Source organism: Mustela nigripes, chromosome 14 (genome assembly GCF_022355385.1).
Source record: "Mustela nigripes isolate SB6536 chromosome 14, MUSNIG.SB6536, whole genome shotgun sequence".
NCBI classification, from domain to species: domain Eukaryota; kingdom Metazoa; phylum Chordata; class Mammalia; order Carnivora; family Mustelidae; genus Mustela; species Mustela nigripes.
Window position 1 is genome coordinate 33,146,367 of NC_081570.1, and position 14,782 is coordinate 33,161,148.

The window sequence follows — 14,782 nt, forward strand, 5'->3', positions numbered from 1 at the left end:
TCCCCAAAATGTCCTTTCTCTTTTCCAAGATCATCCAGGATGCCACCACTTTTAGTTGTCCTGTCTCTTCAGGATCCTCCAAATCATAACGTACAGAACACAGCTGGGTGTAGGGCAGCATGCTGTAATTAAATATTTCAGCGCCAAAATGTATAAATGTTCAAACCAGCTTAGGTCAGATCAATCTGTTCCAGGTTTTGCCTCTAAATAAGTTATGAAAGAAATTGGTTTTCAGAGTTTTGTTGTTATTTTTAGAATTGAGGAGGAGGGACTTTAGACTTCGCTCTTTGTGATTTTTGTACTAATATTCATTTTGGGGGTTAGTCAATGAGTTTCTCTTCTTGTGTTACCCTTACTTAGTTTTGGTGTCAAGGGTCAATTCAATTCATAAAATGCATTGGGCAACTCTCTCTCTCTCCACTCTTTGAAACAGAGTGATAGGGATTTGGTTAAACTTCCCCCACTTGATGACTATCTTGGGGGAGCAGCATTAAGGGCATAGAATACAATCTGAAGATGGGTTAAATTGGTGATGAGATTAAGAAGCCTTTAGTTTTGAGTGAAGCCCAAGACAAGATAAGGTTATGTAGCAAGTCCAGACTTCCATGCAAGCTGCTCTGCCAGCTGCTCTGCCATTTGAACCATATGGTCCAGCAGATCTCATGGAGCTCAAAGTCAGCAGCAGATAGAGATGTTGTTTGGGGCCTTTGACAGGCCACTAAAGGTGAATCACAGCACAGACTCTGAGGATTTTGGAGTAAAGCTTTGATACTCTCTGAGGATAACTACTCTTTTTTTGAAAAACAGCTTTTGGCTTGCTATTGGGCTCTCATAGAGACTGAAGGCTTGACCATGAACCACCAAATGAGCATGTCATCTAAACTTCCACTGTGACCTTGGTCTTGTTGTCTGACTTACCAAGTCCAACATTGTCATGCACAGTAATACCACACCATCAAATAGAAGTGAAATGTGTGAAACTGGACTCCAGCAATCCCTGAAGGTACAAGTAATTCGCACGAGAAAGTGGCCCAAATGCCTGTGGTCTTGTGGTTGTCCCCTGCGATGAACTGATGAGGAAGAGAAAACTCAGGCCCAGTTTACAGATGGATCTGCATGATAAACAGGCACCATCTGGAAGTTGACAGCTGTACTACTTTCTGGGTACTTTCTTGCTTTTATTCCCCTGAAGGCCCACGGTGTAAAGAAATCCTCCTAGGCGGTAGAATATCAAGCTGGGCACTTGGTTGTTCATTTCATCTGGAAGGAAAAATGGCCAGAGGTAAGAATCTATATTAATTAGTGGACTGTAGCCAGTGGGTTGGCTGGATGGCTGGGGACTTGGACTTGGAAGAAAACTGGAGAGACCAGGTCTGAGGGTAGTCCTCTTCCAGCTAACAAAGAATGTGATGATGTTTGCATTCCATATGAATGCTCACCAAAGGGTGTCCCCAGCAGAAGATTTTATTTATTGATTTATAAAGATTTTACTTATTTATTTTACACAGAGAGACACAGAGAGAACACAAGCAGGGGGAGAGGCAGAGAGAGAAGCAGGTTCCCTGCTAAGCAGAGAGCCCTATGATGCAGAGATCCCAGGACCCTGGGATCATGACCCGAGCCAAAGGCAGACACTTAACTGACTGAGCCATCTAGGTGCCCCAGAACTAGATTTTAATAATCAAGTGGATAGAACAATCTGTTCTATCTATAAGTCAGCCTCTTTACCCAGCCACCACAATCACTGCTCAATGGGTTCATGAACAAAGTGGCCATGGTAGCAAGGAGGAAGGATAGGCATGGGCTTAGTGACTTGGACTTTGACTCACCAAGGCTGACCTGGGTGCATGTCTTCCTTCCTTTCTTTCTAGGGAGTTGGTTGTTAAACGTTTAACATTATCCCACTTGTTAGTACCTACACTGTCAGTTAGTGGCTCTCAGACATTGTTCATATTACAAATCTCCATGACTCAGTTTCCTCATCTGCAAAATGATGAAGATTACACCATCTATTTCATAAGGATGTTTTGAATATTAAATGAGTTACTGTAAGTAAAGGATTTAGAAGAGTGCCAGTCACTCAGGAAGCAATACCTCATAAGGGCTGGCTGTGACTACTATCATTACCATCATCAGTATCACTGTGTTTGCTGTTACTATTATTCTATCCCTGTAGCTTGTTTGGGTGGCTGCCATTGACTCACACAAGATTCACTGCCTTGGGGGGGATACAGACACCCAGGAGTCAAGATGCTGAGGGGATGCATGGTTGGGTCCCTGGGAGTGACTCATTATTGCTGGTCAGATGGACAGCTCGTTCTTCCAATTTCCCAGAGAGCAGAGCAGGGCGGGAAGCTTGGAGATGATGGAATGGACCCATGGCCAAGAAGCAGGAGGTCTGGGTTCTAGTCTCCTCCACTAAGTCATATAGGCCCATGACTTTCCTTCTCCCGGCTTAATTTTCCGTGCTGTGGAAGAGGAGTGGGGAGCTGGGCATGCTGACCTTGAAGACCCCTTCTGACCTCAGCATCAAAGTGACCAAAACCACTATCAATGCCTACTTGAGGACCTGGCCTGTGACAACTGCCCAGCAAGTGTCTGTCACCATTGTTCTCATCATCTGTAAAATGAGGACCATTAACACCTTCCTCACAGGAGTGCTTAGAGGACCTGGTGATAAAAAACACATGTGAGGGCGCCTGGGTGGCTCACTGGGTTGAGGCCTCTGCTTTCAGCTCAGGTCATGATCTCAGAGTCCTGGGATCGAGCCCCACATCGGGCTGTCTGCTCTGCGGGGAGCCTGCTTCCCCTCTTCTGTCTCTGCCTGCCTCTCCGGCTATTTGTGATCTCCATCTGTCAAATAAATAAATAAAATCTTAAAAAGAAAAAAACACACGTGAAAGTGCTCTGTAAACTGTAAAGTGCTATGAGCCTGTCCCAAAGCACCAATAAGATAATCTTGATCATTAGAATCATCACCACCTCCTACTATCTGTTCAGCCCCTCTCCTAGACACAAACCCAGAAAACTTTCTGCGGCACCTGTCTTAGCAAATGAGGGCCAAATCCCACAGGGTCCCTCCCAGAGGCGTTCTCTGCCTGGGGCCAATTAGACAGCCCAGGTGGTTAGCACTGTGGGCCTCAGCCCTCCCCTTCTCAAGAGCCCACCCTCTGCCCCTTGAGGCCTGCGAGCCCCTGGGTCCAGAATCAAGCATCTGGAGTACAATCTTCTCTCATACCAACCCTTGGCTGACCTCACCCCCACTAGCGACTGCAACCAGCTCTGGGGACAGCAGGCAGGACTTCAGTTAGAGGTCATGTATAGCCATCAGCCCAGATTAGAGCACTGAAGCATGTGATATTGTGGACACAGCATCAGCCCGGGAGGCAGGCACCAGGGTTCCGGTGCTGGCTGTTCCATTGTTTAGCTGTGTGGTTTTGGCCAAATCCCTTGGCTCTTTCTGGCCATGTTTCATGTTCTGGGAAACAGAAGGTAGACTATGCTTGGCAGTCTTTAAGTAATTCCATCATGGAAAACTCAAGGTGTCCCGAGTTTCATCCTGTTTATGACCCTAGATTGCTTCTGACCTGGGGCAAGTCAGTGTACCTGCCTGGGCCTCAGTTTTTCTCCTCCATTTAGTGAGAAGGTGGGCACCGGCATGGATACCTCTTCACATCTGAGGTGAGGGTACAAGACAAGTACTTCAGGGCCTTGGGTCCGAGCAAGGGGTGCTTATTGTTTGCATCATGGTTCTGAGAAAGAGAATTGAATGAAGCATGTGTTTATCATCCTGAGTTCTGCACCCACACTCAGTCCTCCCCTGAATCTGTGAGCTCATCAGGAGGGGCTGGGAGAAGTGGGGGGATGTGGTTGGGGTACAGGGGAAGACTACCCCAGGGCAATCCCCTGAGAGTGTAGCTGAGGCTGAGGAAGAGCTGAGGGTTGGAGAGAGGCTTGGGATCACAGTTCCCTTCACCCCACCCTGCCCAAGGAAACACAAAGCAAATTCCATGCTCCTAGCTCCAGAGATGCCACGCAGGAGGGAATGTGTCCCCTCCCTGCCAGGTGTGACTGGAGGCAGTGGGAGTGTGAGGGGAGATCAGGAAGTAGATACAGGGATGAGATTAACCTTTACTGGGTGCTTCTTCTATGCTAAACCCTGGGCTCCAAAACACACACACACACACACACACACACACACACACACACGCACCATCTCTCACCGTCTGTTGATTTGCATGGTAACAAAGCGGGAAAGGGAGAGGGAGAGGGAAGTGTTCCCTATTTTAGAGATGTGTAAACTGAGCTTGTCTCATCTGAGGAAGCCTGGACGCTGCCCCAGTGTTCCTCTGCTTCTCAGCCATGTGATCTTTGGCAAGTTCCCTACTGTTTCTTCACCTATCACATCCCTGTCCCCTGAGGCTGAAGTGGTGCCCATGCAAACTAAGCTTGGGGGGATTTTGTCCTTTGCTTCCACTGGGGCCTGGGAGGCGCCAAATGGCAGAGCCAGCCTGCTACATGGTCTGCATCAGAAGGCCTCGACCATGGGTCTGAGGAGGCTGACAAAGGTCCAGACAGAAGGGAAGGAAGGGCCAGGGGCTATGCCAGACTGTCTGGGAGCCTCTGTCGGGGCGTGGGGGTGGGGGTGGGGAGAGGACTGGAGCTGGTGGGCTGTGCCTCTCCTGGATGAAGCTGCTCCTCCAGGGCTCTCCTAATTCCTACCAATGCCTCCGGCATTAGATTATCCTGAGATATCGAGATTCTTAGGACTCAGGACTAGAAGCAGTGGTGTGCTGGTAAATGTGTAATATCATTCCTGGAAGGGAGAGAGGGGTTCTGATTTGTATTGTTTGCGGATTTCTATGGTATTAATATCCCATCCTGGCCAATTTCAAGCTAAAAACACGATGTCACTGCACCCAGAGGTGGGAGGAGATGCACAGAATTATCTCATTATGGAGTATTTCCATCATACAGCTCTAGTACACGCAAACAACTTCTAGATCATGGAGAACGCTAAAATGTAGAATAATTAAGTATGAAGAGTTTTGAGCACTTTTTGATCTTTTTTTTTCATTTTGTAAGCTGATTTTTGCTCCAAATTATTGAGCTATAATTGACATATGACACTGCACAAGTCTCAGGTATACAAATGTGATGATTTGATGCAGGTATATATTGTAAAATGCTTACCGCTATAAAGTTAGTTAATGCATCCTCACCTCATGTAATTACCATTTTGTTGTTGTCTTGAGAACGTTATAGCTGTACTCTCATAGCAACTTTCAAGCGTACAATACAGTAGTGCTAACTGTAGTCAGTCACACGCTGTGCATTAGGTCCCTGGAACTTGATCATAACTGAAAGTTTGTACCTCTTAACCAGCCTCTCCAACCCCACCCCGCCGGGTCTGGCAACCATTCTTGTTTCTGAGCTTGATGTTTTTAATGTTCCACAAATAAGTGAGATCATACAGTATTTGTCTTTGCCTGATTTATTATACTTAGCATAATAACCTCAAGGTCCATTGCCATTTGTGTTGGTGTCATTTACTTATCCTTGTTTACATAGATTGAATTTAATAATGGCTTTGTTTAGTAACTCTCTGATGACATTTGTGAACATTCAAATGGGCTCTGTGGCCTGTGGCTGGTGGGGGAGGTGATCAGAGCCCAGCCTCCTCATTCTGAATAGATGGGGAATGGAGGCAGGTGGGAGAACTCATAGTCATGGAAGCATGGCCAGGACTCCTGCCTGGGCTTTCAACACATTATCATATTTAATTCTCCCAGGCACTGTAGAAGGTTGGGGATATTAAGAAATTATTATCATTTTACAGAGGAGAAAGCTGAGGCAGGCTAACAGCAAGTTTAAGAGAACAGGCACAAGAAGGTGATAGATCCTGCTTTGAGTTCTGGTTCTGTACTCAGAAGATGTGAGCCCTTGGGCAAGTTCCTTACTCGGCCGGACCTCAACTTCCTTATAGGCAATATGGGACTGCTCCATTTCTTTTCCAGATACTTTTTGCCAGGACTGGCTCAAGATCTGGCATAGGGTAGGTGCTTCATGGTCAACTCTTTAATTATCATCGGAGAGGCTGAGTAAGTTGTCTGAGGTATTTGACTGGTGGGGGATTGGGGGAGGATTGTGATTTGTCCCAGGTGGTTCAATAAGCAATAGAGATGTGACTCAAACATGGTCTAATTGATAAGTTGGGGGAACAAGGGTTTGGGAAGTAAGAGGCAAATGAGAAGGAGGCCTTCCTAAAGTTCTTAACATTTCTTCAAGTTGACCAGGTCCAACCCCTTCTCTGGCTGAAGCATATCCTCCAAAAGGCTGGAAAAGGAAAGTCAGGTTACTACCCTCCCCCGGCCCCCACCCCAACGTGGGTGTTGTTTGCTTTAGCTGTGTCCCCAAAGGCCTCTTTCTTGTAACGTTCTTGTTAACTATGTTCAGAGACATTTGCCATCCTCACCAGGGACAGGGATGGTGGCAGCAAGAGACAGAGGGATGGCCCTTCTTCAGGTCTCCTAGGAAAGCCTGGTGAGGAGCGGGTCCATAAAGCCTCAGCAGCTTGGTCCACTGAGAGGAGCCTGAGATAGCCAAAACTCCCTTTTCCTGTGCCCCAGGACCAGGCAGGCAAGGCCTTCAGGAGCCAGAGCTGCCGGGCCAGGTGCAGACAGCTGTACAATGGGGAGAAGGCAGGGGGTTCAGCCTCCAACCTCTTCGAAGTCTCGTGTTTTTCTGGAGACTAGGCTGCCTGGAATCCTGATACACTGGACTCAACTGCCCAGGTGTGCTCCTGTTAAGTCTTTTCCTCAAGTTCAAGTGAGAGCCTCTCTATGACTTGTTTCTGTGGCTAGCTGAGGGGTGGGATGATCACTGGGTTTGGGGCTGTGGTCAGGATCCAGGCATGTATAGGGCCTAGGAATCAGAAGTAACCCAGTCCCCTAGTCCCTGGGTCTTCTCTGGACCTCCCCACCAACACCCCCGGCCCCGATTCCTTATTTCCTAGTGTTCTTACCTCACCACTTCACACTTCAATCCCTGCCATTCCTTCCTTCTTCCTAGACCCCCTTCTTTCTTTCACTTATTTATTTAATAAATATTTATTCATAGTTGCCCTGTGTTAAGCCACTTTCCAAGGGCTAGAAACAGAGAAATGAATCATATAATTTCCTGAGCTCAAGGATCTCCCAGTCTAGCTGAGAGCTATATCCATGAAAGGACAATGATGATAGTTATCTTGGGAGAAGCCTGCAACAATGACAGGGGTCGCCATGATGACTAGGACCCCCCTCTGTGCTCTTGTAAGTCTGGCTTGGGTATTGTCTATTAAGACAGAGACTACTGGGCTGACAGAATCTCAGAAGTTTTTGTTTTGTTTTTTTTTTTTAAACTGAATGATGTCCCTCATCCCATGGAAATCAACTACTACTCTGAGAGAGGCTTTTACAAAGATTTGCTAAATTCCAGAATGGCAATACTTTCCCATGGATTCTTTTTTTTTTTTTTTTTAAGATTTTATTTTTTTATTTGACAGAGAGATCACAAGTAGGCAGAGAGAGAGAGAGAGAGGAAGGGAAGCAGGCTCCCTGCTGAGCAGAGAGCCCAACGTGGGACTCAATCCCAGGACCCTGAGATCATGATCTGAGCCGAAGGCAGAGGCTTTAACCCACTGAGCCACCCAGGTGCCCCCTCTTCCATGGATTCTGTCTGCTTCTAGTGCAATCCTGTGGCTCCTCATACCCATATGATGGGAGCAGATGGAGGGAGCTTTATGATGAGAGAGAGCTTGTGGCTGCCACTTTAGCCCTTTGCCTTGGGAGGATTCAATCCAATCTTGTCCGGTGGCTGTCTGAACCTCAGAGGCCATGATTCCATTGAGTAGCTCCTGACCAATCTCAAGATCAAACTGATGCATTGATGGGGAAGTTTGCTTTCTTCACCCTTCCCACGTACAGCCTGTTTGCTGGAAGCCAGTGAAGTTAATAATTAAGAGTTGGCCCTGAAACCACATTGCCTCCACTCCAACCCCAGTTCCACCACACAGACCCCGTTATTTGAACTGAATCACTTCTCTCTGTGTGCCTTTATTTTTCCCTCTGTAAAATGGAGGTCATCGTACTTACCTCAAGGGGCTGTTGTGAAGATGAGGTAGTGTAACAATGTGTGGCACACAGAAATTAGTTAAATATTATCTATTAGTTAATTAGTTAAATATTGTCTATTATTATTATTATTGTTGTGGTTGTTGTTGAAAAGAAGGTTATAAATTCACCCATATATCCATACTTTATTACAGGTATTCCAAATCAATTGGTGGGAATTAAGTTAACGGGGGAAGGATTTCCCAAGATATTAGATCTCCAGCTGCATATCAGAACCCTCTAGGATTGCTGGGATTATAACTTGCCAGTAAGCACAGGTGTTCTGGGAGAAATAGAGGCAGCATCTAGTTGAGGTTTAGGAGTGGGAGATGGCGGTGTAGGTCAGCGGCAGCTTCCTGGTGGGATGATACCTAAGCTGAAACCTGATGTAGGAATAAGGGGTGGCCCAAACGGAGTGCATGTGGGTGGAGGGATGCAGCAGGTGGTACTCCTCCATGCTGCAGACCTCGGCAAAGGTGTGAAGGTGTGACAGCAGTAGACACATACAGGAAATTGGGCACACCTGTATGGAGACTAGGCTTGTATGGAAGGAGATGCACAGGAAGAGGGTTGGGTTTCTGAGGCTGAAGAAGTCAGGGGTGGGGGGAAGATCTTTCAGGAAGGGCTCTGTGAATCTGTCTAAAGTGAGGGGTCATGGGGAACACTTAAAATATTTTTAATGGGGGAAAAACAGTGCTTCTTATTGTATTTATTTTGAAATTGATTTTTAGCCAATTTCATGATAATCAGAGAATATACTCTAAATGACTTCCATCCTTTGGATTTTGGGATCTTAAATTTCTTTTCTTTGTCATTTTTATTCATTTATTTGACAGAGAGAGAGAGCGCGCGCACACGAATGAGCACAAGCAGGGGGAAGGGCAGGCAGAAGCAGAGGGAGAAGCAGGCTCTTGCCAAGCAAGGAGCCCAGTGTGGGGTTCAATCCCAGGACCCTGGGATCATGACCTGAGTCAAAGGCAGACACTTAACTGACTGAGCCACCCAGATGCCCTCAGATGTTACATTTCTGATGCAACATATGGTCAATTTTGATAAATGTTTCATGAAGCGACATGTTTTTTTGACTAGTCTCTGCATGGTATATTTTTTTCTGTTCTTTCTTCCTAGTGCACTGGTGTCCTTAAAATGTGTTCCTCTCCTCCATCCCACCTTTATTGAGCTATAATTGACATAACATTATGTAAGTTTAAGGTGTGCATTGATTCGATACATTGAAATATTGGAAAATGGTTAAGGTGCTTTTCTTGTAAGCAATATGTAGGGTTTTTTAAAACCCAGTTTGAAAATATGACTTTTATTAAAATATTTAGTCCTTTTGCATTTAAAGTAATTGTTTAAGTACTTAAGTTCATATTTACCATTTTTCTATTTATTTTCTATTTGGCCTACCTCTTTTCTGTTTGATTTTTTCCCTCTCTCTAAAGAGCATTATTTTGGATTAGTAAACATTTTTTTGTCCATTTTCTACTACTTTAGGTTGTTAGTAATGCATTATTTATTCTTTTTTTTAAAAGATTTTATTTATTTATTTGGCAGACAGAGATCACAAGTAGGCAGAGAGGCAGGCGGGGGGGGGGCAGCAGGCTCCCTGCTGAGCAGAGAGCCCAATGTGGGGCTCAATCCCATGACCCTGAGATCATGACCTGAGCTGAAGGCAGAGGCTTTAACCCACTGAGCCACCCAGGCGCCCCACATTATTTATTCTTTTAAGGATCTCCTTAGAGATACAACCTAAATCTTGCATATTAAAGTCTAAGGCAAATAATTAATTTTACCATTTTTCCAGTTACACTGCATACTTAGAAAACTCTGACTTTATTTCCCCCTCAATTTCTTGTGTTATTGTTACATTATCTTTGCCCTTCATTTTTTAAAATTCCACAAGAGTTTATTATTGTTTTATGTTCATTTTAAATTTATATTTTACCCACATATTTATCCTTTCCTTGAAGGACTTGCCCTTCTTTTTTGCATTTTTATGTTTCTATCACTTTCTTTTTGCCTGAAGAACTCCCTTCACATAATCTTACTATTTGTTTGTCTGAAAAAGTTATTTCACATTTAAATATTTTTTTTAATTTTTAAAAGACTTTTGGGAATAATTTCAAATTTATAGAAAGGCTGAAAGAATACTACAAAAAAATCCCGTACGCCCCACACCCAGATTTATTAATTTTTAATAATTTGTCATGTTAATGTTATAATTTCCAGATGACTTGAGAGTAATTTCCAGACATCCCATTCCTTTACCCTTTAATACTTGTGTAAATAGTTCCTGAGAATAAAGGAATATTCTCTTACGTAGTAGTTGTCTAATACAGGAAATTTAATGACACATATATCTAATCTAATTCAGTTTTATCAGTTATCTATTTCAGTTTTATCAGTTGTCACAGTAATGTTATTTATGCCATTCGTCCCTTCCCAAATTACATATTGCATTAATTGTTATGCTTTGTTTTTCAGTATCCTTCCCCCTATATTGATTCTCAGCTTGCCTTTCTTTCTTCCTTTCTCCTTTCCTTTCTTTTCTTTCTTCTTTTTTTTTTTAAAGAGAGAGAGTGCGAGAGAGCGTGTGTGGGGCGGGAGGATGAGTGAGGAGAGAGGCAGAGGGAGAGAGAGAGAGAGTCTTAAGCAGGCTCCCTGCTCAGCGCTGAGGGGGACTTGGGGCTTGATCCCATGACCCTGCCATCATGACCTGAGCCTAAGAGCCTCAACGGCCTGAGCCGTGGAGGCACCCCGATTCACCCAGCCTCTTTTTGTCTTTCGTGGTGAAGATATTTTTGAAGATTAAAAGCTAGTTATTTTTATGGAGTATCCCTCAATTTAGGTTTCTTTGATGTTTCCTCATAATTAGATTCAGATTTTGCGTTTGGGGCTGAACTAATATATAAATGCTATATTGTTAGGATTTCCCATACGGAGACACAGTGTGTGTCTATCTGCTCCTTATTGGTGATGTTAACTGTAATCGCTCAGTTAAGATATTGCCCAGTTTCTCCACTGAGAGCTACTATTTCTTCCTTAGGTAGTTAATAATACTTTATAGATAGAGAGCCTGTAACTATTCCCATTCCATTCCTTATCAAATTCACTTGACATAGAGTTAACGTCCATACCAGTTAGGGTGCTGTCAGAAAACAGAACACATCAGTCGTGTGAACAGGGAAAATCCAATATAAAGAATCATTAACTGGTAAAATGTGGGTAACTATTAAAAAGGATGAAAGAGATCCAGAAATAGCAAGTAGGGGAAAAAAGCAGCTACTATCTCATGGCTGAACGAAAGGACACACGGAGGGGGAACTGAGGATTTAGAACCTCTTTCTCTTTCACCCCTGCTCCTGACCCCCCCCCCCCAAAGACGGATTTCATACTTTTTCAAAGAGGGTGTGGCTACCACAAGGATACCTGACAGCTGCTGGTGGCCAGGGTTTGCATAGGAGTGGCCACTGGATGGGAAGAGTGTGGCCTGAGTGTGTGACTATAGTTGGTCCATTGAGGTCAGTTGAGGTGAGTGCTACTGGCCCTTCCACCAGTCCACTGGCTCTCAAGCTGAGTGAAGGACTGAAGTCCCAACCTCAGTGCCTTCCGGTGATTAGCACATCACAGTGCCCCTCTAGCGCCCTCTATTGACAAAGCCTCATATTGACTGCCAGCCAAGGAGAAAGGTTTGCGGAATGAGGAGAGGCTTGTAGCGGCACTTCCAGACAAAGGATCTCTAAGGCAAAGGGGAACTCCACCTCTAAAGGTTTGAGGGCTGGAGCTGATGTGCTGTACTTCGATTGTTACTAGATGTGGGCAACCAATTTGTCCGTTGAGGGGTGGGGAGTAAGACTGGGGTGATTGCATATGAGCACTTGGCATTCTGTATTCTTTTAAGGCATTGTATCAGATGCTTTATATATATAATATATATCCTCTTATACACACACACACACACACACACACACACACACATATATATATATATATATATCTCCTCTACTCCTCATAAAGCCCCTGAGAGATGAATATTACGAGCGACATTTTGCAGATGAGGAGACCGAGGCTCAGAGATGTTAAGTAATTTGTTCAAGACAGTAGAGTCATGGGGGTCAGAATTAAAATCCCTGCCTCTAGGGCCGACATTCTTGCTGGATTCAGATGATGTTTAAACGAGTGTGATTCCCTTATAGGCCCCACCATGTGGATGCCTCCAGGGCAGAACCAAAGCTGGGTTTCTGAGTTTATTCTTCTTGGCTTCTCCAGTGACCCCACATCCAACAGAGTCCTCTTCATTGCCTTCCTTCTCCTTTACCTGAGCTCAGTCCTGGGCAATGTGCTCATCATCACCCTGATCTGCCTGGACATGCAGCTCCACACACCCATGTACTTCTTCCTCTGCATCCTCTCCCTGCTAGATATGGGCTATGTCAGCACCACTATCCCCCAGATGTTGGTGCATCTCCTCGCTCACTCTCAGATGATCTCCTTCGCTGGCTGTTGGCTGCAGATGTATGTGTTTGGTGCCCTGAGCCTAACTGAGTGTATTTTCTTTGTAGTCATGGCTTATGACCGATATGTGGCCATCTGCCACCCACTGCGTTATACTGTCATCCTCAGCTGGGACCTCTGTACACAGCTGACAGCTGGGACCTGGGCCTGTGGTTTCTTCTTCTCTCTGATCCATACTTTCCTCACCATGAGGCTGCCGTACTGTGGGCCCAACATGGTCAACCACTACTTCTGTGAAGGCCCCTCAGTACGAAGCTTGGCTTGCATGGATACCCACTTCATTGAGATGGTGGACCTGATCATCAGTATCTTCATAGTTCTTGTCCCACTGTCCCTCATTTTGGCCTCCTACATCCGTATTGGACAGATCATTCTCAAGATCAAATCTACTCAGGGCCGCTGCAAGGCTTTCTCCGCCTGTGCTTCCCACCTGACCGTGGTCACACTCTTTTATGCTCCAGCCATATACATCTACATGAAGCCCAACTCCAGCTATTCTCCTGAGCGAGACAAGAAGATCTCACTCTTTTACAATGTCTTCCCTGCCTTCCTCAACCCTGTGGTCTACAGTCTGAGGAACAAGGACATTAAAGGGGCTTTTTTCAAAGTGATGGGGTGGGGTAGGGTGGCCTGGTAAATTAGGAGACAGGAGAGGCCTGAAGTAAAGTGTCCAGTGCTAAGGAAAAGGACAGCATTTATGTCTGCAAACAGTACTGTGCATTGGAACAAATATAGCACCTAGTCAGTGGGACAAATGTGGTGCATGAAACCAACAACCGTCTTGCTGAACTTGCTACATTGTGGTACAGTGACAAAGAACTCCCTAATCTTCCTGGCTCGCAACAGCAGAAGCTCATTTATGGCTCATTTTCCTTGTCAGTTGTAGGTGGACTTTGGCCTTCTGCCATTGTATTCTTGGATCCAATCTGAAAGGGGAGGCTCTATCTGGAATATCCCATTCTTGTAACAAAGAGAAAGACATATGATGGCTCTTAAAGCTCCTGCTCAGAAGTGAAATACATCTCTTTGCTGATTTCCTACTGGTCAAAGCAAATCATATGGTCAAACCCAATAGCAAAAGGGCAGGAAGTATTTTCTTCTCACAGAAAAGTAATACATGTCATGTGGCAGCAGTATGGTTATAGAATTCTTCTATAGTGAAAGCAGCAATAATGGGGGTGGTAATTAATATAATCTACCATAATGATATAGGAATAGGATACATGTAACCAACATGAAACATGGTAATTATAAATGACATGGTACATGGACACAGTAGAGGGCCAAGATGATGTAGATGATCAAAGTGGTACATGCAAACAGTGAATATATGTAGCCAACATTGAAAATTAAGCCACTGGTATATGGAACCAAGATAGCCTGATACCTGACTTGGTGCACAGAACCAATGTGATTCATGGAGTCAATGGTATACTCTGTGTTGTGTTGCAGAAGGACAGACACAGAATCTGACATTAAGAGACCTGGGTTCTAGTTCCAACCTTGTAACTTGTTTTATGACTCTAGACAATTCATTTTCTTTCTCTGAATCTCACTTTACTCATCTATAAAATGATCATCTTAAATTAATGGTATCCAAGACCTCTGTATCTCTAAAATTCTATGCCACAGAAGGTGGAGTAAATGAAACTTGAATGCGGTAAACTTGTGAATCCTCTCTGAACCACAAAATGGGTTAAGGAGAACCTAGAAGAATAAAAGTTGCTGCATGTGTGTTGTCTTTTGTAAACTACAGTGGGCAGCACACATAGCAGTGACTCTCATTCTTTCAAGGGATTTAAATGACATATGAAGCTAAGAATCCTGGCATGGGGACTCAGAGTTAGCATGAACATGCAGCTTCTTTTCAGGCCTCAGTGGTGGCCCAAAGGCCTCAGGGATGAGTTGATTCAGTTCCAGTATTTCTTGAGCATCCATTTTGGCCAGGTATCAAGCCTTGGGGAAACCAAAACAGATATGTGGAGAGATTTACAGTCATGAAATTACAATGCCAAACCCAATGCCACAGTGACTCTGAAGGACTGATGACCTCATAGGAATGAGGTTCTCTCAATGTGTGCCAGACACAGAGGACCAGACCACTTCTCATCCCA

The 14,782-nt window shown here is 44.7% G+C and overlaps 1 protein-coding gene across 1 annotated transcript; it reads left to right on the top strand.

Annotated features, from left to right (window-relative positions):
* Positions 1-12,357: 12,357 nt before the first annotated feature.
* LOC132001678 (olfactory receptor 2A12-like) lies at positions 12,358-13,305 on the top strand. Its single transcript, XM_059376448.1, has one exon. The coding sequence runs from the start codon at positions 12,358-12,360 to the stop codon at positions 13,303-13,305; it is 948 nt and encodes a 315-aa protein (XP_059232431.1).
* The last annotated feature ends 1,477 nt before the right edge of the window (positions 13,306-14,782 follow it).